The 24,920-nt window shown below is 41.2% G+C and overlaps 1 protein-coding gene across 2 annotated transcripts; it reads right to left on the bottom strand.

Moving 5' to 3' along the window:
* Window positions 1-133: 133 nt before the first annotated feature.
* On the bottom strand, window positions 134-21,584 carry LOC118399124 (histone-lysine N-methyltransferase SETDB1-B-like). 2 transcript variants are annotated; one of them, XM_035794935.2, is made up of 20 exons: window positions 21,069-21,584; window positions 20,081-20,335; window positions 12,813-12,976; window positions 12,641-12,699; window positions 12,050-12,545; window positions 11,721-11,900; window positions 11,251-11,452; window positions 10,750-10,823; window positions 10,241-10,431; window positions 9,931-10,048; window positions 9,621-9,780; window positions 6,963-7,176; window positions 6,227-6,579; window positions 5,607-5,723; window positions 5,238-5,407; window positions 2,335-2,463; window positions 1,714-1,956; window positions 1,291-1,460; window positions 542-630; window positions 134-358 (listed from the first exon to the last, which is right to left on the bottom strand). In XM_035794935.2, the coding sequence occupies exons 2-20, from the start codon at window positions 20,263-20,265 to the stop codon at window positions 244-246; spliced, it is 3,429 nt and encodes a 1,142-aa protein (XP_035650828.2). In that variant the 5' UTR covers window positions 20,266-20,335; window positions 21,069-21,584; the 3' UTR covers window positions 134-243. The 2 variants fall into 2 exon arrangements, with proteins under 2 accessions (XP_035650828.2, XP_035650829.2); XM_035794936.2 differs by having other exon boundaries at window positions 21,335-21,584.
* Window positions 21,585-24,920: the final 3,336 nt, after the last annotated feature.

Genomic DNA, 24,920 nt, shown 5'->3' with positions numbered 1-24,920 from the left:
TACTAATATATTCTGGCAGAAAACATTTGCAGAATAAATTAGGAATGCTATAAAGTACATTTAAATACTTGAATTAATTTATTAAAGCACAATTTAAGAATTGTAATATGAACAAAAAAAACTCGGTGCATGATTAAAATACAAAAACGTTCATTTTTTTATTGAAAAAAGGTTAAGACTACCTATTACAGTATATTCATACATTTACTGCAGCGGTGAAGCTGGAAGTAGTAGTATGGGCTTTCATAACTTTTCCCTGCACTCTGGATCACAGCGACAATTCAGGACTCTTGACGACCTTTTCACACCAAGCTCACATTTATAATCCCACGCCAGCTCTGTACCAGCTCTAATGCGCCTGAAAAATAAAAAGACAATATGATGAATATACTGAAGTGTATGTTATAATACACATGCTTTAGTCCACCTGGGCATGGGCATTTATTATAGAGCCAAAGGCATGAGCAGAACCCATATTAATCCTGGCTTGGATTCTTAAAAGACCAAGCAATAGATAATATCATAACAGAAGGTCACTAACTTGCTGGCAAAGAAGGCCACCCAGGGGAATCGAAGGTCATGTGTGTCCACAAAAACATTCTGCGCAAACAGGTTTGGTTGGCAGCTATGCTGTAGAGAGAAAAAAAAAGGATAAGATGTCATAAATTTTCAATCCCAATAATAACTAAACAACTATTTAAGCTTTGACCAATCCCAGAGGTTTGTAAGACCCTGGGTTTAATAATAATAATTAGGCAAAGACTCAGCTTCTGCAAAAGATTCGTAAGCTTTATTCAGAGAACGTTCTAAAGTCAAAAATGCAAAGACAATAACTTTATAACTCCCACCCCCACCTACTTACACGTGCACAAACAGTAGGTGGGCTGTATCTTTCCCCACATCCACATTCCTCGTTTATCACTATTCTACCAAGCTGGCAATTCCATGCCGTTCCCTTCCTCCCTAGAGTAGAGGGACATTGACAGGGCCTCTTTCCTGTCATAAGTTTTTCAGAGTTTCAACCAGGTCAGGTCATGTATAGTTAAATTGTCCTCTGTTTTCTCAGTCACACAATTCTCACGCTTAACTTGTCTCAACCAAACCTTATTGGATTTTAGTCTAATAATTACATTTCAGGGTGGACTTCTTTAGTCATTACTTTAAACATATAAATTCCCTTATCAGATGTATAGTTGGCAGATCTCTGAGAAGTATGGATATAGGTCAAATACAGTCAGGGCATACTATCCAACACATGATACCCTCTGAATATTCCTCCTCGTGACTTACATTGAGGTAACGACCCACATTCCCCTCCAGCTTTGCGTCGATGACGTAGCATGACTCCTCCCCATCAAAGAAATGCCTAGTGGCATTTGAGGCCTCCTTGTCATTTCCCTCTGCTGTACCATCCTGCTGGTCAGAAGATTTGGCGGCAGAGCCCGATTTCTTCGCTGGGTCTATGAAAGAAGTGTCATTTGATTAGTCTGGGAACCAAAAAAACAAACATTTAAAATAAAAAAATCCCAAAAGTGGAGAATTCATAGATGTTTCTGTCTAGATTTTTGTCTGTGCTTTACTTTCCTCTACCTTCCTACAGTATTTTGAGAAACTAACATTTATCAAACCAAATAAGAATGAATTATCTACTGAACCTCAGTAAACTTTTTAGTTTCCCTCCATGTTTATTCTGTATTTACTGTTTCCTCTTACCCTCCTGTAGTATTTTGGCATGCCTGCGGGTGACGTAGCTCCTCTCCATAGAGGAGACGTTGTGCCTGAAGTCATCATCAGAGCCGCCATCATCTTCACTGACATCATAATCCTTGTCCTCATAACTGTCCTCATAGTCACTGGGTTCTTCATCATATAAGTTCTTCATACGTAGCGGCTCTTTGTCATGGTTTCCCTCTTCATCATGTTCACTGTTGTCTTCTTCTATGGGCTCTTCTGAACCTGATGGAGAACAGAGGCCGCAACATTACAGAGATGATCAGTTCTGTTTCTCTTTGCACTCCGTGATCTCTGTGTCCCCACTGGGTATGTGTATTTATAGTTCATGAATCGACATGGAAACCCAGTGTATCTTTGGTCCTTCTGTGGCTCAGTTGGTAGAGCATGGCGCTTGTAACGCCAGGGTAGTGGGTTCGATTCCCGGGACCACCCATACGTAGAATGTATGCACACATGACTAAGTCGCTTTGGATAAAAGCGTCAGCTAAATGGCATATATATTATTATATATTATTTTTCACATTCATGTAAACATAATACACAAATAGGGTAGATCTGATGCTATGGCTGCAGGTGAGGCCAGGCTCTGCATGTCTGTACCTGACTCATTGTCGGAGCAGCGGGCCTCACTCTCGTAACCCTCCTTGCTCTCAGCTCCCTCTATGTGGTTCAGGTTGACCATGTACATGTTGCCCTCTGTGCTCAAACTCTTCTTGTTCATGATTATCCCTAAGGGGAGAGATGGCAAAGGAAAAGGTTGTGAGCATTGTGTGGAATATAACAGGAAGAATGAGTAGAAGGAGAGAAGAGGGCAACACTACTAGAGGGCTTGTATTGAGCAATAAAATGATATATATATATATTGCATTGCAGAATAAGACTAATAGTGTATGTAATAGGGCTGTCCCCAACAGGGTAGCCTAGTGGTTAGAGCGTTGGACTAGTAACTGGAAGGTTGCGAGTTCAAACCCCCGAGCTGACAAGGTACAAATCTGTCGTTCTGCCCCTGAACAGGCAGTTAACCCACTGTTCCCAGGCCGTCATTGAAAATAAGAATATGTTCTTAACTGACTTGCCTGGTTAAATAAAGGTTAAAAAAAAAAAAAAATTTAAATAAAAAAAATCTTGGTCGACCAAGAGGTGTCTGTTCTTTTGACCAATTGATTGGTAGAAATGTATAAACATGTTTTTTTTCCTGACGCTTTAGGCAAACTGTTTGATGAAATAATTAAGACACACAAATTACTAGAGGGAGTCCGACCGCAATTGATTTGATTGTGCCGCCTGGCTCAGACTTGCTGCACTGTATAAGAAAATAGACAGTTAGCACCCGTGGTCTCTCTCCTCCCTGCTGTAGCGACCACCACAGATAATTAAACATGTGACTGAAAAGTTCCAAAATCCCTCAATTAATTAGGAAAAACATGACCTATTCCCCCTCAACCCTTGTATGCATCGCATGCACGTGACCAAAGACCTACTCGCACGGGACTAGCATTACTAGAATGTCCCTTATTCTAAATAACGATTCGGACGGGATTGTCCCCCCCACCCAAACTGCCCCCAGTAATTCTATTTTCTTTCCCCCAATAAATTGACAGTTATGAAGGAAACCTGGAGGTTTTTAATTATTGGCGTGAAGATACAGAATTTCAACATGTCTAGGTGATTAGGCCACACTGATAACTCGAGCTTGGTTCCCAAGTTCCTAAACCATATTTCCTTTAGTGTCGCCATAATATTAGAATTGATGAAGTGTGATCATAATCATGAGGATATTTTAGTGATCTGCAGTATGTCCTAAATGCCCTCAAGCCTTCAGAGTCAGCTAAACAGTGCAATTGCAATACGGATGAGAAAGTTAACTCATCATTTCCAAACGTTTAGGTCAGTTGTATGCTGCTGCTTTGCCATCTATTAACAGCAAGGGTTGCATTAAATAGGCTCAATACTTTTTACTGATGCATTTGGCAATATTCAATTTATACGCACAAAACATATAAACAAAATCATTCACTGTGAAAGTTGATAGGCTACTTGTAGGCCATTCATATATCCCTTATGCGCAGCACTTCGTTCAATTTATCCAATCAGTTACTGTTTTTGTTTTCTAAACAGGATGTGCTTTTAGGCCTACAGCTCGATGGTGGTTATTCAAGGTTGCAATACTAAGCCTACTAAAGTTAATTACATTATTACTATTATAATAATAATAGCATCAAGAAGGAGATCAAGAAAAAGGAGCGCTATTATTATAAATATTTGGTGTAAACACTAAATCCATTAAAAATAATACCAGAGAGGCTGTGCTAACACAAAAAAAGTGTACAGTCTTTATTACAGCAAAAGAAAGATTAAAAACATTTTTTTATCAATTTGTGAAATTGTTTACTTGACATGTTGTTGCATGAGGTTTGGTGCTCACAGAATCAGTAGTCTATTAAACAAACAGGCAACAGAAGCAGGATTTATTTCTGTAGATATATTGATAATTTATAAAGCCAGGCACATTTAACAGTTAGGCCATTGATTACAGACCTAATTGACTATAGAACTAATTAAGTTGCGGTTTCCTCTCCTCACTTGAGACAATTAAGGCAAGGGCTGTTTTTTCATCTCCTCATTCTGCTGCTGTCGCCACGGCATTGTTCTAAACACCAATATGCTGGTTAACTTTGCTATTATTGATAAGGGAATTATATGCTTAAAGGTAATGATTACAGAACCCCACCCTGAAACATAAATAATTAGTAATTATTAGTTTATGTAACATGTATAATGAAAAATTCAAGTATTCAAGTCCAACAAGGTTCAGAAGAGACCTGTGAGGGAGAGAAATGTGTGTGCCTAAGAAAATACAGAGAACAATTCAACTGTGTTTGACCCGACCTGGCTAGAACTCTGAGAAACTTATGATAGGACAGGGAGTCCTTCTCAAGGTTCCTCTAATCTCGGGGGAATGGAGCTGTTGGCTGGGTAGTGATACACAGTGGTGAGAACTCTGGGGAAGGATACAACTCACCTACTGTTCGTGTGTATGTATGTGCGTAGGATATCTACTGTTTGTGTGGAAGTATGTGCGTAAGTGGGGAGCAAGTTATAAAATGGATGTCTTTGTATTATGGACTTCAGAACGTTCTCGTGAATAAACCGTACTAACCTTTTGCATAAGCGGAGACTTTGCCAAATTATTATTAAACCCAGGGTTTTACGAACCTCGGGGATTAGTCAACGTTTATTGATTGTTAGTTATTATCATTGTGATTGAAAATTCTCGTGACAATTATGCACATAGCAACATAGTAAAGGAAAAGGCACCAATTCAACTGATGTGTTTCAGAACCGTGGACAGCGACCGCTATCCAATGAGGGAGAAAGCGCATTTTGCTACTGCTCGACTAAAGAAATCTTGGTTGACTAACAGCCTATTGACCAAACAATTGACCAGTCGACTAAAGGGGTCTGTGTTGGGTTAAATTAGGTTAGATTACTAGCTCACTCACCAGTGTAGGTGCAGATGAAGGTGCCCTTGGCAATGTCATCCAGGCAGCGGATTCCCCAGCTCTTCCCCACGGTCATGAAGAGCTGTAGCCGCAGCTGAAGGCCATGCTGCACCACCCGGTTAGAGCACACCCGTGGGTCACAGCGGCACAGTGCATTGCACTCATATATACTGCCGACAGAGGGAGGTGGTTGATATAGAAATAATAATAATAATAATAATAATAAGGGCTTTTCAGACATCGCTCTCAAAGCATGTCACAAAAACAAATGCAGAGAAAGAGCTTGAGAGGAAGGAGAAATCTGAGACCAACAGTCAAATGGATATTGCGATTGATGGATCATTTCCATCTGTCAATTAACAGCCTCACCCTGTGGAGAGGCGTTTCTCCAGCCTCTTGTGTGTGTAGCCAGCGTTGACGTCCTCAGGGCCCGCTGGCAACAGGGCTGTGGCCTGGATGGTCAGCTGGTGACAGGAGCATGCCGACCTACATCAACACAATACACATGTCCATAAATGCTTATGTCAAAACAAAACTCTACATACCCCAAATATAATCCGATTAAGACATCGCCATTGGGTGAATGGATATAGACGAGCTGTAATTTGACATGATTTTTTTTTTTTTTTTTAGATGTGCCACATTAGGGAATTTTACACCCCTCTTCATTGGCTACTACCTTTAACTCTTGGTACATACTCCTTGATTTCTGTAATGCAAAGTATCAAAAACATGGCACCACGATGACACACTAGGGGTGAAAGCAACCACAGAAAAATACCATGACTGAAACTTAAGTCGATCTTAGATCGATTGTCGGAGGGGTCAAGTTAACCTCCCTTTTCATGTAAAACAAAAAATAATGACCATCATGCTTTTAGGGAAAGAGGGATATTTTGTACATCTATTAAACTGCTTGTCCAGTCTTTAAAAAAAGTTTAAGGAAATAAGTTGTAGTGATGGAGAACTTTAACCCTTGTGACACACACCTGTCCCTGCAGCCGTCGGTGCAGTCGCAGCCCATCAGAAAGTCTGAACTGGTGTTGATGGAGACCCCACTGGCTGCGACACGCTGCTTGTTGTAGATCACCGAGAGTGGCCGGATGCTGTTGAGCTCGTTGATGCAGGACAGCGGCTGGTTCTCTCTGCCCAGCGTCAGGTCTGGGATGTTGATCTTGTAGGGCCGGGGCTGGTGAGTGGTGGTCACAGACACAAAGGGGTCCAGGCAGAACATGTCCAGGAAGAGGAAGTCACAGCGTGTCTGTTGAAGGTAGTCCTGCACAGCAGTCATGTTGCTCAGGCTGAGGCCACACGGCGACCGGTAAAATATGTGGAAATACGTCTGAGAGAGACAGAGGGCAGGAGGAGGAACTACAGGTATGAATCTTGGATGACAACAGAACTATACATTATTTTTCATCTGTGACTATGGAAATGTAGCAATTGCTCTGCTCCAAATTCTCCAGTTAAGAAGAGCACAGCATCAGGCATGACCTAACACCCCTGGAGCTGAGTAATAACTATAGGTAATGGCAGACTTCTGTATCATAACGTATGATGTTCCAGACAGTCCAGTTAGCTAGGTGCTCACCTTGTTACTGACCAGGGGTGAAGTTTCCCCTAGGATCAGCTCCACCTCCCGCAATCCTAACCTGAAGCATTAGAGGGGAAACTGCCCAACTAACCCATGATCAGCATCTAGGGGAAACTTCACCCTACACCCACCTTGTTATTGACCCGGTGGCGGCCCTTCATGCGGCGGAACTCGCAGAGCAGGGGGATGAGCAGCGGGTTGCGTCCGCGGTGCTTGGCCTCGACCTTTGACCGGATGCAGTTCAGGCAGGCGGGGCAGCAACGGTGGGGAGTGAAGGTGACCGAACCTTTAGCTGTGATGACAGACGACTCCTTGTCAGTCGTACGATCCTGGCCAAAGGGCCTCCTGACATGACCAGGGAGAAGATGACATAGGTTTGAGGGAGAATGAACGAGGGAGGAAAGGTTGACAGCCTGAAACAAGGATCCAAAAGGTTAAATAAAGGGTACTTATATTGGACCTGTGTCACGGTGTGTGTGTCATGGTGTGTCACGAGAATCTTCCAATCCCAATGATAATAACTGACAATCAATAGCTCTGACCAATCCCAGAGATCTGGAAGACCATGGGTTTAATAAAAATTAGTCAAAGAGTCAGCATATTCAAAAAATGCCGCCTTTGGGGCGGCAGGGTAGCCTAGTGTTTAGAGCATTGGACTAGTAACCGAAAGGTCTCATTGTTCAAATCCCCGAGCTGACAAGGTACCAATCTGTCGTTCTGCCCCTGAACAGGCAGTTAACCCACTGTTCCTAGGCTGTCATTGAAAATAAGAATTTGTTCTTAACTGACTTGCCTAGTTAAATAAAGGTAAAAGTAAAAAGTAAAGATAGCAGTTTATTCAGAGAACGTTCTAAAGTCCATTATACAAAGACATCCATTTTATAGCTGCGCCCATACTTCCACACAAACATTAGGTATCCTACGCACATACTTCCACCCAAACAGTAGGTGAGTTTCTCTTTATAGTTCTCACCACTGTGTATCACTGCCCAGCCGACAGTTCCATTCCCCGAGATTAGGGAAACCTTGAGAAGTACTCCCTGTCCTCATACGTTTCTCAGAGTTCCTGCCAGGTCGGTTCAAACAGTTGAATTGTTCTTCGGTATTTTCTTAGGCACACACACATTTCTCTCTCCCAGTCCAATCTAATTGGACTTCTGTTTAATACTTTAATTATTCCTTATACATGCTACATAAAATATACTCCCTAATGGTTACGTTTCAGGGTAGAATTATTTAATCAGTATCTTTAAAACATGTAAATTATTCGACATAGCAAACCACAGATGTTTTGAACAGGTCACAAGGTGAGACTTTTTAAATGAGAAAGGAGTATCCCGTAGCCAGAGAGCATTCGCTATAAATGACCATTCATTTTGGTTCATAAGACGAGGTTCCAATCTCGTTCCTGGTACTTCATAGCACATAAACACCAACTCATCCAATGGCATAAACCAATTGTCAACTCCAGATACTCCCATCTCAAGAAAAACATCTTCTTGACCCCACTCCTGGACAAGCTCACTGAGGGGAGTAAGGCCTCTAGGTCATACACTATCCAAGGATAAGTGCAACATCAGAGATGACTTACAATGGTTCCAGACACTACCACACACATCCCCCAATGCCAAAGGAGGGAGTGACTGGCGCAGAAACATTGTGGAGACAAGTAATTGGTTCCCCATTAATCACACCATCCCTTCACATGGTTTAAGAATAGGGAGACACATTCACATATGAAGACAACGTTCCCTCCTATCCTCTTCCCTTTCTGATATTCTGCATAGCACCAGGGACATGTGAAAGACAAGCCTGACCTCTCCCCTCTCTGGGCCCCAGGTGACTTGAGCCTGATAAGAGAATTTATATGTTTAAAGTAATGACTAAAGAATTCCACCCAGAAACGTATAAGACTATGTGAAATGTATTAGAATAATAAGACTATATTCCAATAATGTATGTGAGGGACAAGTTAAGAGGGAGAAATGTATGGTTGAGAAAACAGAGGCAGGTAGACTACACATGATAACTCTGAAAAAGCTGACAACAGGAGGGCCCTTTCAAGGGCTCTAACCTAGGGAGGAGAGAACGGCGAGAAACTGCCAAGGCTGGTATTAAAGCGATAAAAGTGTGTGTGTGTGTGTGTGTGTAGAGGGGGTTATAAAGACTGTTCAAATTTTGGTTGACTTTAGAATGTTCTCTCAATAAAGCTTACGAACCTTTTGCAGAAGCTGAGTCTTTGCCTAATTATTATTAAACCCAGGGTCTTACAAATCTCAGGGATGGGTCAAAGCTTAAATAATTGTTTAGTTATCATCATTGGGATTGAAAATTCTTGTGACAAGCCCCAGCTGAGGGAAGAAGTGCAACCGAGTCCGAAGGGATACATTCTAATAACAAGTATATCACCTAAGCATATTATGCAGATAAGACATCTTAATGATCTGTTACACAACTTATTCTGATTCTTCCGCCACATGGGTTACTGGCCCAACGCTCTAACCCAGGGGGTTAGCAAACACAGCTGATTAATCAAATTGCATTCTAAACTGAAGATCATGATTAGGTGATTATTGGAGTCAGGTGTGTTAGCTGGGGTAAAACTGTGACAGCAATCAGGCCCTCGAGGACTGGAATTGCCCACCCCTGCTCTAACCGCTAGGCTACCTTCCACCCTAATAAAATTGAATAATAATGTATGCAGTAAATACATATTCAAGAAATTCATGCAAGACACACTTTTGAAAAGAGTACAGAAACAGTATAAACACAAGACAAATTCTACTCACCCTACGGATGCCGACTGTTTACCAGCAGCTGGCTGGCCCTGGCTGACATTGTTGGAAGTGACCTGCGCTGGTATTACTGTTGACGAGGGGTTGACGTGAGGTTTGTTGGCAGCAGCCGTGCTAGTCTGGTGGATTGTAGTAGTAGACGAAACTGCTCCCCCTGGGTGATGGACAAAGAGTGTGCTCGCTAAATAAACACATTGTCCTGATGGCTGATGTAGATATTCATTCAGACAAACACAAGGCTGTAGATGTGTTCATTATTTATCAACAGGGCACAGAATAAAAAGGAGATAAGACAGACACTTACCACTGTTGGGCCGTGTCACTGTTGGTTTATCCTTTGCCTCCTCAACACGTTTCTTCATGTTGGCCATATGCTCCAGACGCAGAGAGCCTCGGTACACCCATTCCTTATGTTCGTCATCCTGAGAACACCACACAGACACACTTTACCACACAGTGAGACATACAGGAAAAAAGGCTTGGCATTATGTGTGTCAGTGAATAATTAGACTTCAGTTAGGAAAGCATAACCAGAATACCAGGCACAATATACTGCAAGTCAATCACTATCAATTTAATTCATGGTTACAGACTAAGTAGTTGTAGCTTCTCACCTTGAAGATGACGCACAACAAGCTGCAGTCAATCTGCTCTACTTCTGTCCTCCTCTGGATCCCCTCAAACTCCACGTTGATGGGCTGGCCTGGTCTGTACTGGGCCATAGGCGGGTTGGGATACACCTTGATGTAATCCTTGATGAACTCCCTGTTGACCTCATCCTCTATGTCCTCCCACACCTCCGGCACTGCAGTCGATAGAGAGAGACAGGAGGCTTAGCTTGAGTGAGTCTGTGTGGTATCTGCAAGAATCTCACCAACACCTGCATTGCAGATTAAACTTGTAGCATGACAACAACCCGCGTATGAGTTTTGCTGCTCCGTACAAGCCAAATAATTGAAAAATGGATAACTCAAATTACTTGTGGATTCACCCAACTACAGCTGGATCTGAATAAAACATCCTACATTTGGTAGGAGGATCAAACAAGATTGAGCCAAGAAGTATTGAGTATAAGAGAGACTTTAAAAAATATATATATATTTAAGTCTGAGGCTGTTCTTACGTGGTCTGCAAACAATGTGAAGATCCGGCAAACCAACATAGGAAGGTGTGCCGTCATCAAAAAAGACCAGGAACCTGAAACACAAGAAGGAGCACCACAGAGCTTTTTACTAAGACATTGATGGATCACATTCAGCATGATGTTTACATATAATATCATCCAACCAATCACACATAATACTATCACATATGGCTGCTACGCTGGCTGTTCTACCTGATAAATGTACACTGTCCCTGATTAGAGGGGAACAATTACAATATGCAGAGGAACTGGCTTCGAGGTCCAGAGTTGAGTTTGAGGGGTGTAGGCTATATTAAATGGATTTATGTTCCAAAGGTCCACATCAGTGGCTTGTAGGTTATGGTGTAAGCCATGAGATGCTAAACGTGTTTATGTTAATTAATGCTCAATTACTGTGAGACCGGCAATTATTTGCATGACAATCGAAAGGCTGACAAAATGTAATGAACGCCACAGCCCTACTCACACACACGCTCATACCTCATGCGGTTCTTTCGGTTGGGGAGCTCAGCCAGAATGCCAGAGTAGAACCAGGACTGCTCGGCGTCCTTGAACTTGGCCACCACGCGCACACCCACATACAGCCTCTCCAGTGAAGCAGTCTGGTCAAAGGCTATGTGGTGTCCTGACAGCATGCTTCTCCCTTTCTCGCTAAAGTCCACCTTATACCTGCTTCCATTCTCTGTGGAGCGTCAATGGTTGAGATATAGAGAACATGGAGAAAACAAAGAATTCTGTAAAGGACATGAACTGATATAAAAGCAGATTTATGACTAGATATGTCAAAGTGACTTGAGATAAGAAGAGATTATTGTCCCCATGGGGACATTTTGTTTGCAGCTCTGTGCATACATTACAACACATCAAGCATAGACGAATGGACATATCTATACCATTACAAACAAATACAATGAGAATATAAATAAATCAGTGGTTGTGTGTGTTCTTACCTGATGGTTTGATTTCTGTAATCCTTCCTGAGTGCCAGGTCTTGGTCCTCCTCCTAGCCAGGACCTTCATATCAGTCTTAATCTCCTCCTCTGTGAGGCCGGGCGGTGGCTGAGTGGCAGGGTTTGGTGCATGTGTCGGAGCTTGCGACACGCTGGTCACCACAAATGGAGTGGACGTTTCTGTCAGAGAGAGCGAGAAGACCACCATGAGAACTAAATATGTTCATTAAAGATATATCACTGACATCAAGTTAAAAGCAATTTAGAGAAGACCAATAATACAAAACAAGGTCAGACATTTGAAGTCCAAAATGCAAAGCACAAGTCACCTTTTCTGGCCTCTTGTTGTTTTAATGGGACAGTGGAACCACTTTTGCTGGCCTCCTGTAATTTTGGTGGGGAAGCTGTAGCACCTTTGCTTGAGTTCTGCTGTTTTGTCGATGCAGAGCAGTCACCTGCTCTGGGCTTTTGTGGTTTCGATGGCACAGAAGGATTTGTTGGGGTAGAAGGGGAGTCTTCCCTGTACGACACAAGTTGATGCTTGGTTCGGACAGATTCTCTTCTCTTCCTTTCACCTTTTCTCGGCCGTCCACGTTTGCTGGACTCTGGACGTTTTGTTGAGATCTTTTTTGATTTTGATGGAGTATACTCATCGTCGCTGTCTTCTTGTGGACTTGGTGGTTCAGACTCTGACTCAGCAAGGGGAGTTGCTGGGGTATCATTAGAGTTTGAGGCTTCATTTGGGGCAACAGTTACAGTCACAAAAGGGGTGGTCACAGCTGGAGAGGATGGCATGCTCTCCATGTCATCTGCCATGTCATTGTACTAAGGAAGAATGAGAGAAAAGCATGTCAGGAGCATGGCCGAGACCACACACGTAGAAGTGTGTGCATTTACATCCTATCTGGCTAAGTTCTCACATTTTCTGTGTCACTGTCTGTAGCTGGGACTTCTCCAGGAGCCGAATCGGAAGCAGCAACTGAGAAAACGATAGAACGGAGATTAAAACAATAAAGCATAACGTATTGAGATTGAAGATCACATCCCATCCCCTCTGTTCCCATTGAAACAACATCTCCCTCAATCCCTTACCTCCGTCTGTGGCCATGGTGTTGTCGTTTCTGTCAGCGTCCCCATCATCAATCTCAATTATGCTTTGCTGGCCCACTCCTTCATCTTCAGAGTCTGTGTCTCTGTACTCCATGCCCAGTTTGCTGTACAGCGCCTTCATAACAGTCTCACACTCCACCACAGACCTGTGGAGAAACAGTCAAGGCAGAGGTTGCGGTCCCGAAGGTAACAGCCCTGTTCCCGCCCTCCCTAGAAGCTTCTTCCCCACATTCTGCCGCACGTTTCTTTACCTCTACGCACATATTTTTATGGTCACCCTGCCTTCACATTTCTCACTCAATCATGAATTATAATTCTTAAAGATTTACTGGTGAAACATCCACACAGCATCTGCATGTGTCGCGGCAGAATCAGAATCCTTTAGGTAACATTTATAAAGATAATAAAATAAAAGATGATTTATTAATTTTCATAAGCATGTTTATGTGGGTAAAGTTACTTGGGCCCAGAGAGGGGAGAGGTCGGGTTAGTCTTATCTGTGAATGTGTCTAACTATTCCTAAACCATGTGAAGGGATGGTGTGATTAATGGGGAACCAGTTAGGTTGGCTCCACAATGGCTGTGTGCCAGTCACGTCTCTGTAAGCTTGTCCAGGAGGGGTGTAATTGCTATATTCCATTGGATGAGGTAATGTTTGGTTCTAAGTGTTACCAAGAACGAGATAAGAGCTTCGATTTGGAGACCAAACTGAATGATCATTTATAGCTAATGCTATAGCTAATGCTATAAATTATGGGATACTCTTTTTTCTGGTAAAATGTTCTTTGTATAAGGTTCCTTGTATAATGTTCCTAAGACCTGTTATTCGTCATGTGAGTTTTGATGGGTGTGTCTTGACTATAAATGATACTACGGACTTTTGTAAGCACTCTCATTTATAGACACTGAATTGATCTGAGAGTCACAAGGCTATGGTGAACCTCATATAATTAAAGATGGACTTTATGACAACTGACTTGTGTGTGGTTTGCCCTCATGATTTGGTAATACAGGAAATTTCCACGACACATGCCAACCATTTGATCTCGAATCAGTTTCATGGGAATATACACTTAGATCTTCCTGAGTTAAGTAGTGTTGTTTTGAAGTACAATATTGTTTAGAATTATTATGTACAGTGAGCTAATTTTAGAGCAGAGGGCTGTAGCCTTTTGGGGTAGGGGGCAGCATTTTCCTTTGTGGATGAATAACGTGCCCAGAGTGAACTGCCTCCTACTCTGTCCCAGATGCTAATATATGCATATTATTATTAGTATTGGATAGAAAACACTGAAGTTTCTAAAACTGTTTGTATGATGTGTGTGAGTATAACAGAACTCATACGGCAGGCGAAAACCTGAGAAAAATCCTAACAGGAAGTGGGACATCTGATGTTTGTAGTTTTTCAAAGCTTGGCCTACCAAATACACATTGAGATATGGATAAAGTTGCACTTCCTACGGCTTCCACTAGATGTCAACCGTCTTTAGAAACTTGAATGAGGATTCTACTGTAAAGGAGGGGCTCATGAGACCTCTGAGTCAGTGGTCTGGCAGAGTGCCTTGGTCTCAAGACGCGCGCTCCCGACAGAGTTACCTCTCGTTCCAGTGCTTTTCTGAAGACAAAGGAATTCTCCGGTTGGAACATTATTGATGTTTTATGTTAAAAACGATGTAACGGAACTTTGAGTTTTTGTCTCATGAAGATGGATTACTGGGCTGAACACGCTAACAACAAGTGGCTATTTGGACATAAATGACAAACTTTATGGAACAAATCAGTCATTTATTGTCGACCTGGGATTCCTGGGAGTGCCTTCTGATGAAGATCATCAAAGGTAAGTGAATATTTATGGTGTTGTTTCTAACTTTGTTGACTCCAAAATGGCTGTTTTGGGTTCTGAGCGCCGTTCTCAGATGATGCTTTTTCCGTAAAGTTTTTTAAAAATCTGACACAGCTGTTGCATTAAGGAGAAGTCTATCTTTAATTCTGTGAATAACACTTGTATCTTTATTCAATGTTTATTATGAGTGTTTCTGCAAAATCATAAGTCGCCAATATAAACTGAGATTTCTGGGTGTAAATATGCACATTATCGAACAAAACATACATGTATTGTGTGACATGATGTCCTATGAGTGTCATCTAATGAAGATCATCAAAGGTTAGTGGTTAATTTTATCTATATTTCTGCATTTTGTGACTCCTATCTTTGGCTGGAAAAATGGCTGTGTTTTTTCGACTTGGCTATGACCTAACAATCATATGTGGTGCTTTCGCTGTAAAGCATTTTTTAAATTGGACATGATGGGTAGATTAACAAGATGTTTATCTTTCATTTGCTGTATTGGACTTGTTAATGTGTGAAACTTACATATTTAAAAAAATATATTTTTGTATTTCGGGCGCTGCCTTTTCAGCAGAATGTTGTAGAGGGGTTCCCCTGCGCTAGAAAGGTTAACAAACTGTAGCATACCTGTGTTGTTTCAATCAAAGCACATATTTTGCCTAGTGCTTAGTGCTGTTGAGTTGTCCGCATGAGGGAAGTGAGGTTGTTTTTGTCTTACAGTAACGTTATACTATGCTATTATAGTCGGTTCTGTGTAGAATCGATCATTATGTGATCTTGCAGACATTGATTTAGATTAGATTCGAACGAGTAGAGCAGAGACTGTGCATAAAGTAGAGAATCCTACACATGCACAGAAGCTTCCGAAGAATTCGGAACTGCAGCCTTTGGAATGTCAACAGTCAAATCAGTGCACAACAAATCCACAGCCACGAGTCCAATAGCACTGCTGCAGACAACAGTCGCACATGTATATGCTACAGTGGAGGCTCCTCAGAGGAGTAAAGGGAGGATCATCCTACTCAGTGAATTTCTAAAAAATGAAAAGTGAAATATTAAAAATGTATCCTTTTTAGATAAAACTAATTCTAAATATATTCACGTCATCAAATAACTGATTGAAACACTGTTAGGAATAATGACTAAACAATATCCCCATTTTAAATAGAACTGTAACTAAGTAAACTTATACTCTGTTTTATTATATCTGATTAACAATATGAATTCATAAGTGAGGGATTGTGGAGCCTGAAAAAGGAGGTAATTAAAATAAATAAATACCATTCCAGCCAGGTTGGAGAAGATTGGAAGTGTTTTTTTTAAGTAAGCAGAAAGGGTCATTAACCTATGGCTGAACCGACTCAACTTAGCTCTGGGCTGTTTAGATAAGGCAGTGTGTGTTTCCTTAGGTTTTCCATTTAGTTGGAACTGTCTGCTGAATGGTGATGGATGAAAACTTCAGAAGGTTTATCTCGAATGAACTTTTGAACTGTTGGGAGAAATAATATTTTATAACCTATGACGTCATATTTTGTATATAAACTGTTGTTTGTGGTTACATGGCAGCGCGCTCCGAGAATAAATATTATTATCTATTTTTGATAAGACTGGTCTCTGTCTATTTTATGCAAATAAGAATCTTACAAATTCTCATAAAATAGACTAAGTGAATTCAATTAAAGAAAACATATTGGAATTATGAAATTACAGTAACAAACACTTATCTCCCGAGTGGCACAGTGGTCTAAGGCACTGCATCACAGTGCTAGCTGTGCCACTAGAGATCTTGGTTCGAGTCCAGGCTCTGTCGCAGCCGGCCGTAACCGGGAGACCCATGGGGTGGCGCACAATTGGCCCAGCATCGTCCGGGTTAGAGGAGGGTTTGGCCAGCAGGGATGTTCTTGTGCCATCGCGCACTAGCGACTCCTGTGGCGGGCCGGGCGCAATACACACTGAAATGCTCGCCAGGTGTTCAGTGTTTCCTCTGACACATTGGTGCGGTTGGCTTCCGCGTCAGCGGGCATTGCGTCAAGAAGCAGTGCAGCTTGGCTGGGTTGTGTTTTGGAGGACACACGGCTATCAACCTTTGCCTCTCCCGAGTCTGTATGGGAGTTGCAGCGATGGGACTAGACTGTAAAATACCAAACTACCAGCTGCAGGACAACTATTTTCCATCCTCCTTTGAGTACATTGACTTCAATAGAAGTCCTAGGAGGCTCATGGTTCTTCCATCAACCTCCTATGGACTTCCGAAGGACGTCTTCCAACCTATTAGAGCTCTTGCAGCACAAACTGATATGATGTCCACCAAATCAAAGGATCAGAGAATAAACCTTGTACTGAAAGCATAATCTACAGCTAGATAGCACTGCAGTGCATAAAATGTGGTGAGTAGTTGACTAGCCAATAGTTTAACAGGTTAACAAAATCATTTATTTATTATTTTATTTCACTTACTAGCTAATGCAGCTAGCTAATTTAGCCTACTCAAACAGAGAGGAATGATATTTATGTTGGCTAGCTGGCTAAGGCTATCCAACAAAAACTGAGTCAAGGTAAGCTTTTGGTTTTATAGTACTATGGCACTGGTAATTTTCCACAACTGTCCAGTACCCTCCTCACACACCACACAAAGGAGTGATTTATTACTGGCTCCTAAAGACTCAGCCAGGCTGAATTCTTGTTCCATCTGTTGAGGCTCTAAAGATCTTATCACTCCCCTTAGACCCATAGACAGTGAGAACTGGTGAGAACCTGTTCTTGTTTGTTCAATGCTTTAAGAAAGTGGAACCAAGTACCTTAAAAAATATATATATATTTAACCTTTATTTAACCTCTTCGAGATAGGGGGCGCTCTTTTAATTTTTGGATAAAAAACGTTCCTGTTTTAAACAAGATATTTTGTCACGAAAAGATGCTCGACTATGCATGGAATTGACAGCCTTGGAAAGACAAAACTCTGACGTTTCCAAAACTGCAAAGATATTATCTGTGAGTGCCCCAGAACTAATGCTACAGGCGAAACCAAGATGAAGTTTCATACAGGAAATGCCCCAGATTCTATGTGTTCCAATGTCTCCTTATATGGCTGTGAATGCGCCAGGAATGAGCCTGCGCTTTCTGTCGTTTCCCCCCCATTGTCTGCAGCATTGTGACGTGTTTGTAGGCATATCATTGGAAGATTGACCATAAGAGACTACATTTACCTGGTGTCCCGCCCGGTGTCCTGTGTCGAAATTATTGCGTGATCTGTAGGTCCATGCGCGTTCTATTTCTTCAGAAGAGAAAGTCAACTGCCAAGATGGATTTTATCATTGATAGATATGTGAAAAACACCTTGAGGATTGATTCTAAACATCGGTTTGCCATGTTTCTGTTGATATTATGGAGTTAATTTGGAAAAAAGGTCGCGTTTTAATGACTTTTTTTTTCTTCCCCTTACCCAAACGTGATGAACAAAACGGAGCGATTAGTCGACACAAATAATATTTTTTGTAAAAACGGAACATTTGCTATCTAACAGAGTCTCCTCATTGAAAACATCTGAAGTTCTTCAAAGGTAAATGATTTTATTTGAATTATTTTCTGTTTTTTTGTGGGAAATGTTGCATGCTGAAATAGAGGCATAATCCTATGAAAGGCTAATACTAATACTGTTACACAAATGCTTGTTTAGCTATGGTTAAAAAGCATATTTTGAAAATCTGAGATGACAGTGTTGTTAACAAAAGGCTAAGCTTGAGAGCAAATAGATTCATTTCATTTGATTTGCGATTTTCATGAATAGTTAACATTGTGTTATGCTAATGAGCTTGCGGATAGATTTACACAATCCTGGATACAGGTTTTTTTTCGTAGCTAAACGTGACGCAGAAAACGGAGAGATTTGTCCTAAACAAATAATCTTTCAGGAAAAACTGAACATTTGCTATCTGAGAGTCTCCTCATTGAAAACATCCGAAGTTCTTCAAAGGTAAATGATTTTATTTGAATGCTTTTCTGTTTTTTTGTGGAAAATGTTGCATGCTGAAATAGAGGCATAATCCTATAATAGGCTATCAATACTGTTACACAAATGCTTGTTTAGCTATGGTTCAAAAGCATATTTTGAAAATCTGAGATGACAGTGTTGTTAACAAAAGGCTACGCTTGAGAGCAAATAGATACATTTCATTTGCGATTTTCATGAATAGTTAACGTTGCGTTATGGTAATGAGCTTGAGGCTGTATTCACGATCCCGGATGGCTCGACGCAAGAAGTTAACTGGGCGAGTCAGTTAAGAACAAATTCTTATTTACAATGGCGGCCTACCCCGGCCAAACGTGGACGACACTGGGCCAATTGTGCGCCACCCTATGGGACTCACAATCACAGCCGGATGGGATACATCCTGGATTCGACCCAGAGACTGTAGTGACGCCTCTTCCTCATGTAACTTTCGAGAGGAGCAAAACTTCTCTCCTGACCCTTATGCCACAACATTTGTACAATCAAAATAAAATATCTACATTTGTAATTTTGATCTGTCGCTCTGTAAACATGCCTGGGCGAAAATAAATAATAGCAAGGAAGCATGGGCTTGGATCACAGCATGACTACAGACGTCGTTAGCAACGGAATAATTATACACAGACAGACAAAGTAGGCCTACTAAACGATGCCAAGTAGACAGACAAAAATCAACCATAATCGCCCCAGCAAAGTAGACAGAAAATAGGTATATTGAACAACAACGACCAGCTACGGATTCTGATTCATACATGATGTTTGGAGAAGGGGAGACTTGTGCCATGTAACGAGTGACTGAATGAATTATTCCTATCACAGATAATTACAACACCGTTACAATACTTGTTTTGTCCGAGTACTCGGCACACCCCTAGTAATTCAATCTGCAGATTTTAAAAAATATATATATAGAGAAACTCTCGTTTGCAGCTGTTTTGACTATTGATTACACCCTAGATCAGCTAGATGTACGAAAGAGTGTGCATAGCGGTATTGAATGTCACCTTTATTACTCCAATTTGTCTCTCTCTCTGACCTGACCTGTGCACCTACGTTATAAACTTTCATCCGTAGGCTAGGTTGTAGTAACCTCATGATGGGTATAGGGAATGTTACAATTTTACATTGAGCTGGGTTAATGTAATATGAATGACAGTTATCCAATAAGCTGCAATAAAAATAAGCTGCAATAAAAATAAGATGCAAGCATTGCAGACCAAGAAAACAAAACTTATAGGCTGATCCCAGATCTGTTTGTGCTCTTACCAATGCCACTTCTCACGGTCAAGTCAAACATTTCTATATGGCATGAGAAACTGACAAGAAGTCGACATGACAGCAGATCTGGGACCAGTCTAAAACACTTAAGCCAACAGGCTGAAAAACACTCACTCGCAGGCAGTGTTGAAAAGGGTGCGGGTGCAGAGGGCCTGCTTCTCCTTCCGCTGCACTAGGTTCTGCATCTGGGCCAGCTGGGTCCTCCTGAGTTTCACCAAGTCTTGATTCTCCACCTCCTCCTGTATCCAGCCCTGAAGCTCCCCCACGGTCATCTCCATCTCATCATCCCCACTCTCCATCACTTGGGAGACTGTGACACCTATCTAATGGGTGCTCTCAGGGTTTCAACAGTAGGTCTGTGTTCTGGTCCTGTTGACAAAACATTGTCAATTTCCTTCTGCTTTTCTAAGAGCTCATAACATTTAACTGCAGGCCATGCTTTCATTATTTGTTTAGATATTAAAATTGGCGTTGTAATGTAAACATTGAGCCATTTGACTTAACAACAAATCGTCAATCGCCCAACAAATCAACACATTTGGCACGTGAACTGTTACACGGTTGTTGATAAAACACCACAACGCCTTTCATTAGTTCAAAGAGGTATTAAGTGTAAGCTATTAACAAACGAATTCTTATTTTACTGTAATGAAAAGGTCCAAACTGCACAACGACTGCGAAGAAAGTGAATGTTGAGGTAACGTTAGAGAAAGTGAATGTTATGAGGTAACGTTAGCGAGCTAACGTTAGCGTAGTCTGATTAAGCAGGTTGTGAAATAATCTATTATTCGTATACAAATTAACGCGAAGTGTGTATTACAGCCTGATTAATCAGATAAACGCTAACGTATCTTGCCTGATTAATCAGATTGAAGTTGGCGGATCTAATGCGACAGTTAGTAACGCTAGCTTAGTTTAGCTAAATTAAACCCAATTCCATATTTAGCTAGCATTAGTATTACGAGTACTATGCTAGCTAATCCAAATGTCTTAATGGTAACTATAAACTAGTATAGCTAGCTACATATCTAGCTAACTATGGCTGAATAACTCAATTTCTTCGGTTAACCAAATTGTGTTGCAAAAAAACGTATTTTCTCACCTGAAGCTTCCCGCAAAAACATTCACTGTCCACTTCCGCGGACGACGTTAGCCCAGTCAGCTAGCTAAGTGAACGTTAGCTTTAGCCAGTCAGCTAGCTAAGTGATTCTTAGCTTTAGCCAGTCAGCTAGCTAAGTGAACACGTTAGCTTTAGCAACCAAGGCAAGGGGGAGGGTATGTCACAGTGTTCCGTTTTAGCCTATTTTTTTCAACATGCTGCAGTTCTTAGACCTTTGTGTTGTAAACGCAGGTAGTATATAACGTTACCTTTGTCCAATTTCCCATGCATACTCTTTGGTCGAAGTAAAAACAGCAGGGTGTGCAGGCTAACTAACTATTACTACACCCAAAGCCATAATTAATTAGAAGACGCTTGCAAACAGGGCAGTGGATGGTAACGTTATCCCCGTGTGCTCTCCTACGATGGCGCCATGATTAATTAGAAGACGCTTGCAAACTGGGCAGTGGGTGGTAACGTTATCCCCGGTGTGTTCTCCTACGATGGATATACATGTGCACTGCAGACAGAGTGTAGAATGCGATGCTAAGAGCAAATATCTACTGTAATATATTTGCTTAAATGTATCGAGTTAATAGTGACGAGTCGGCTCTAAGAGCTGGCTCGCATATCAGAAGAGCCGAATGTATTTATAAAAATATAAAATCATTTAGGATATTAAAAATCAAAAGATTTAAATGAGTAGAATTAACTCATTCAAATAACGACAAAGGAAATAAAATAATATAGGCCTAAATGCTCAAGCACACATTCGTTCACACACTTAGCAGCCGAGGAGAGAGAGGAAGGACAGCTGTGAAGACAACAGCTGGAAAATTATTCGGAAGCACAGTAGCATGTTAGAGCATAGTGTAGAACTTGCCAAAACAAAATCTCATATAAAGCCGGTTATACGCACAACCTACATCGGCATATGTGCACCCAACTGTGAAGCTAATTGTAGCAGAGTTTCAAGAAACTAGCGGGCCTGCTAGTGATAGTGATGGAGCCAGCACCTCCACACATGGAGATGTATCCACCCAGTCAAGTAGGCCTACTCCGCGACCAACAGCAGCCCAGTCTTCTATGGACCAGTTTATGCCAAAGTCCATGTCTGTATCAAAACAAGACCAAATTGATATTGCATTGGCTAAAATGATTACCACCGATTTCCAGCCATTTTTGATCGTGGAGGACAGAGGTTTTAGAAATGATAGTTTCTCTTTATGGGGTAATACCCCCTGGTGTTTGGAGTTGTGGAAATAAAGAGAGAAATAGAGGTGAAAGATGATAAGGAGACTCTGTGCCCTCTTAGGTCAAATAAAAGGAACTGGAAAGGAAAGGGGAGACAGAGCAAGGTGCAGGAAGGAAACCAGAAAAGTTGAACTGTTATGAAATATTATGTGGAAATAGGAAGACAAGTGTGAATGGTTTTGGTAACATGGGTTATCAATAATAGTGATATTTGATGCGATATACTGGTATAAGACATTAAGTCATCTGTATTATCCAGTAATACATTTGCAGACATTGTAGTATAGATTCTAATACAAGGTGTTAAGTGCCGTGACTAATTAATTATTGTCCGGGGAAGTGGATAGCCCTACCTTGGAAAATACTTAATAGAAGGATTGGATTATAGAAGGGAGGGGTAAAATAATTAGCAAAGAGGTTACTAAACCTAAAATGAACTTTCAAATGTTTTAGTTAGTTTATGAACATTGTAATGGTTGGCAAAACAATCAGAGACAACCACAGGGCCCTGTGAACCCATGGGTGGGGCCTAATCAGGGATACTAGGGATGCCCAGAGAATCCTACAGGGGAGGGTCAGTATTCAATGATATCCACGAGAGCTGATCAAGAACTTATGCTGCAGGTTCAAATAGAGAACAGAGGCACACCCATGATGATAGATACTGGAGCCACTTACACATGTGTAAATCCAAATTATGCCTCTCATCTCCCCATGTCTGGCAAATATGCCAAAACTATAGGATTCTCAGGATAAACACAGTTAATTCCAGTGATGGCCCAATTCGTTTAACAGCTGATGGCAGATCAGCAATACTCCCTATTCTAGTGTCAGAACAAACTCTGATTAATCTAAGGGAAGAGATCTAGACTAGTGAAGGTAACAAAAGACAGTCATTTGGAGAATAAGAATTTCAAATTTGAATTGATTAAGAATTGGCTGATGTATTTTCTACATTAGGCACATTACAGGTTCATCTTAAAATAATAGATGTTTACTGAGTGTGAAGCAGTGGTTAGTGATAACAAATATAGTCATTGATAAGGAGGATTGATGTAAACATGATGAGCATTGACAGTATGTGAATAGTAATATGTTATTAGTACCTTTTAGTAATTTGATAGGCTGAAGTTTCAATACAAGGTTAAAGGATGAGTAGAGGGATTGAACCTTGAGATTGGAAAAACGATTAGCTGCGGTTGAAAGCAAGCAGGTAGTGGGACATTTGAAGTAGAGGTATGAGAAACATTCTTTGACCGTTTTTGATTATTGTTGCTTGGTTTTATAGTTGAGTAACTTCAGTGAATTTGAGCAGGAAGCTAATGTATTATAAAATTATAATCTGTTTCCATTACGTGGAGCAGTGTCCAGTAATATACAAGCAGAATTAAATAAGTATTGACTGCCAAGCTGATAAGACAGCACTAACTTTTTGAAGGTTCTACATTTGGGAAACAACAGTTTTGTATTTTACTAAACTAATGCAACAGGGTAAACTGATAGGATTACTGGAAATGGGCTCTGGAATTGTTTATTTTAAAATGGGGTCAATTCCACTTAATGGAACACTGTATTATCTGATGGGTCTTGAATAGAATTCTTGCTTGCAGGAAAAATGGAAGTGCAATGTATGTTAATTAAGGGAGACATAGGTGACCATGTCTAAAACAACTTTTTATTAGAAGCCTAGGATCAAATATCACTGATTTCTTCAGCTGAGAAATTGACTACATTTGCGACCAGAAAAAGTATTACATTTAGAATGGTTAACAGGAACAATCTAAGTGTTACGATCGTCGAAATAACATTCGGACCAAGGTGCAGCGTGATATGGGTTCCACCTATTTTTATTAGTGTAACGCACAAAACAATAAAATAAGCAACCGATACGTGAAGTAATGGAGTGCTCACAGGCCACTACACATAAACAAGATCCCACAAAAAAAACAGTGGGGAAATGGCTGCGTAAATATGATCCCCAATCAGAGACAACGCTAAACAGCTGCCTCTGATTGGGAACCATACCAGGTCAACATAGAAATAAAACAACCTAGATTACCCACCCTAGTCACACCCCGACCTAACCAAAATAGAGGATAAAAAGGCTCTCTATGGTCAGGGCGTGACACTAAAGTGAAACAGATATTACATGTGTTGATTGGAAATTGGTCTATTAACAATACCAGAATATTTGTACATGATTATGACAGTGAGAGACCAATCATATAATATCATATGGGTGTGTACTGGGACTAAGGGTAGTGCATGCTGAATAAAGCATGGGAAGGCCTGGCCATTTCTGTTGATTTTCGATATATGGTTTAACACACACATACACCAGCACATACACACATTTACATTTAAGTCATTTAGCAGACGCTCTTATCCAGAGCGACTTACAAATTGGTGCATACACCTTATGACAACCAGTGGAACAGCCACTTGCATCTAAATCTTGTTGGGGGGGGGGGGGGTGAGAAGGATTACTTACCCTTACTTACCCTATCCTAGGTATTCCTTGAAGAGGTGGGGTTTCAGGTGTCTCCGGAAGGTGGTGATTGACTCCGCTGTCCTGGCGTCGTGAGGGAGTTTGTTCCACCA

The sequence above is a fragment of the Oncorhynchus keta genome, chromosome 20, assembly GCF_023373465.1.
Source record: "Oncorhynchus keta strain PuntledgeMale-10-30-2019 chromosome 20, Oket_V2, whole genome shotgun sequence".
Taxonomy (NCBI): Eukaryota; Metazoa; Chordata; class Actinopteri; order Salmoniformes; family Salmonidae; genus Oncorhynchus; species Oncorhynchus keta.
This window is presented reverse-complemented; position numbering and strand designations above follow the sequence as displayed.

Bases quoted from the DNA above. Each gene is read 5' to 3' on its own strand.
- LOC118399124 (XM_035794935.2), bottom strand. From the start codon at position 20,265: ATGGAGAGTGGGGATGATGAGATGGAGATGACCGTGGGGGAGCTTCAG. The intron at 12,700-12,812 runs GTAAGGGATTGA...TCGTTTTCTCAG, and splicing joins CACCATGGCCACAGACGGAG to TTGCTGCTTCCGATTCGGCT. The intron at 5,408-5,606 runs GTGAGGCTGTTA...CTCTGTCGGCAG, and splicing joins GAGAAACGCCTCTCCACAGG to TATATATGAGTGCAATGCAC.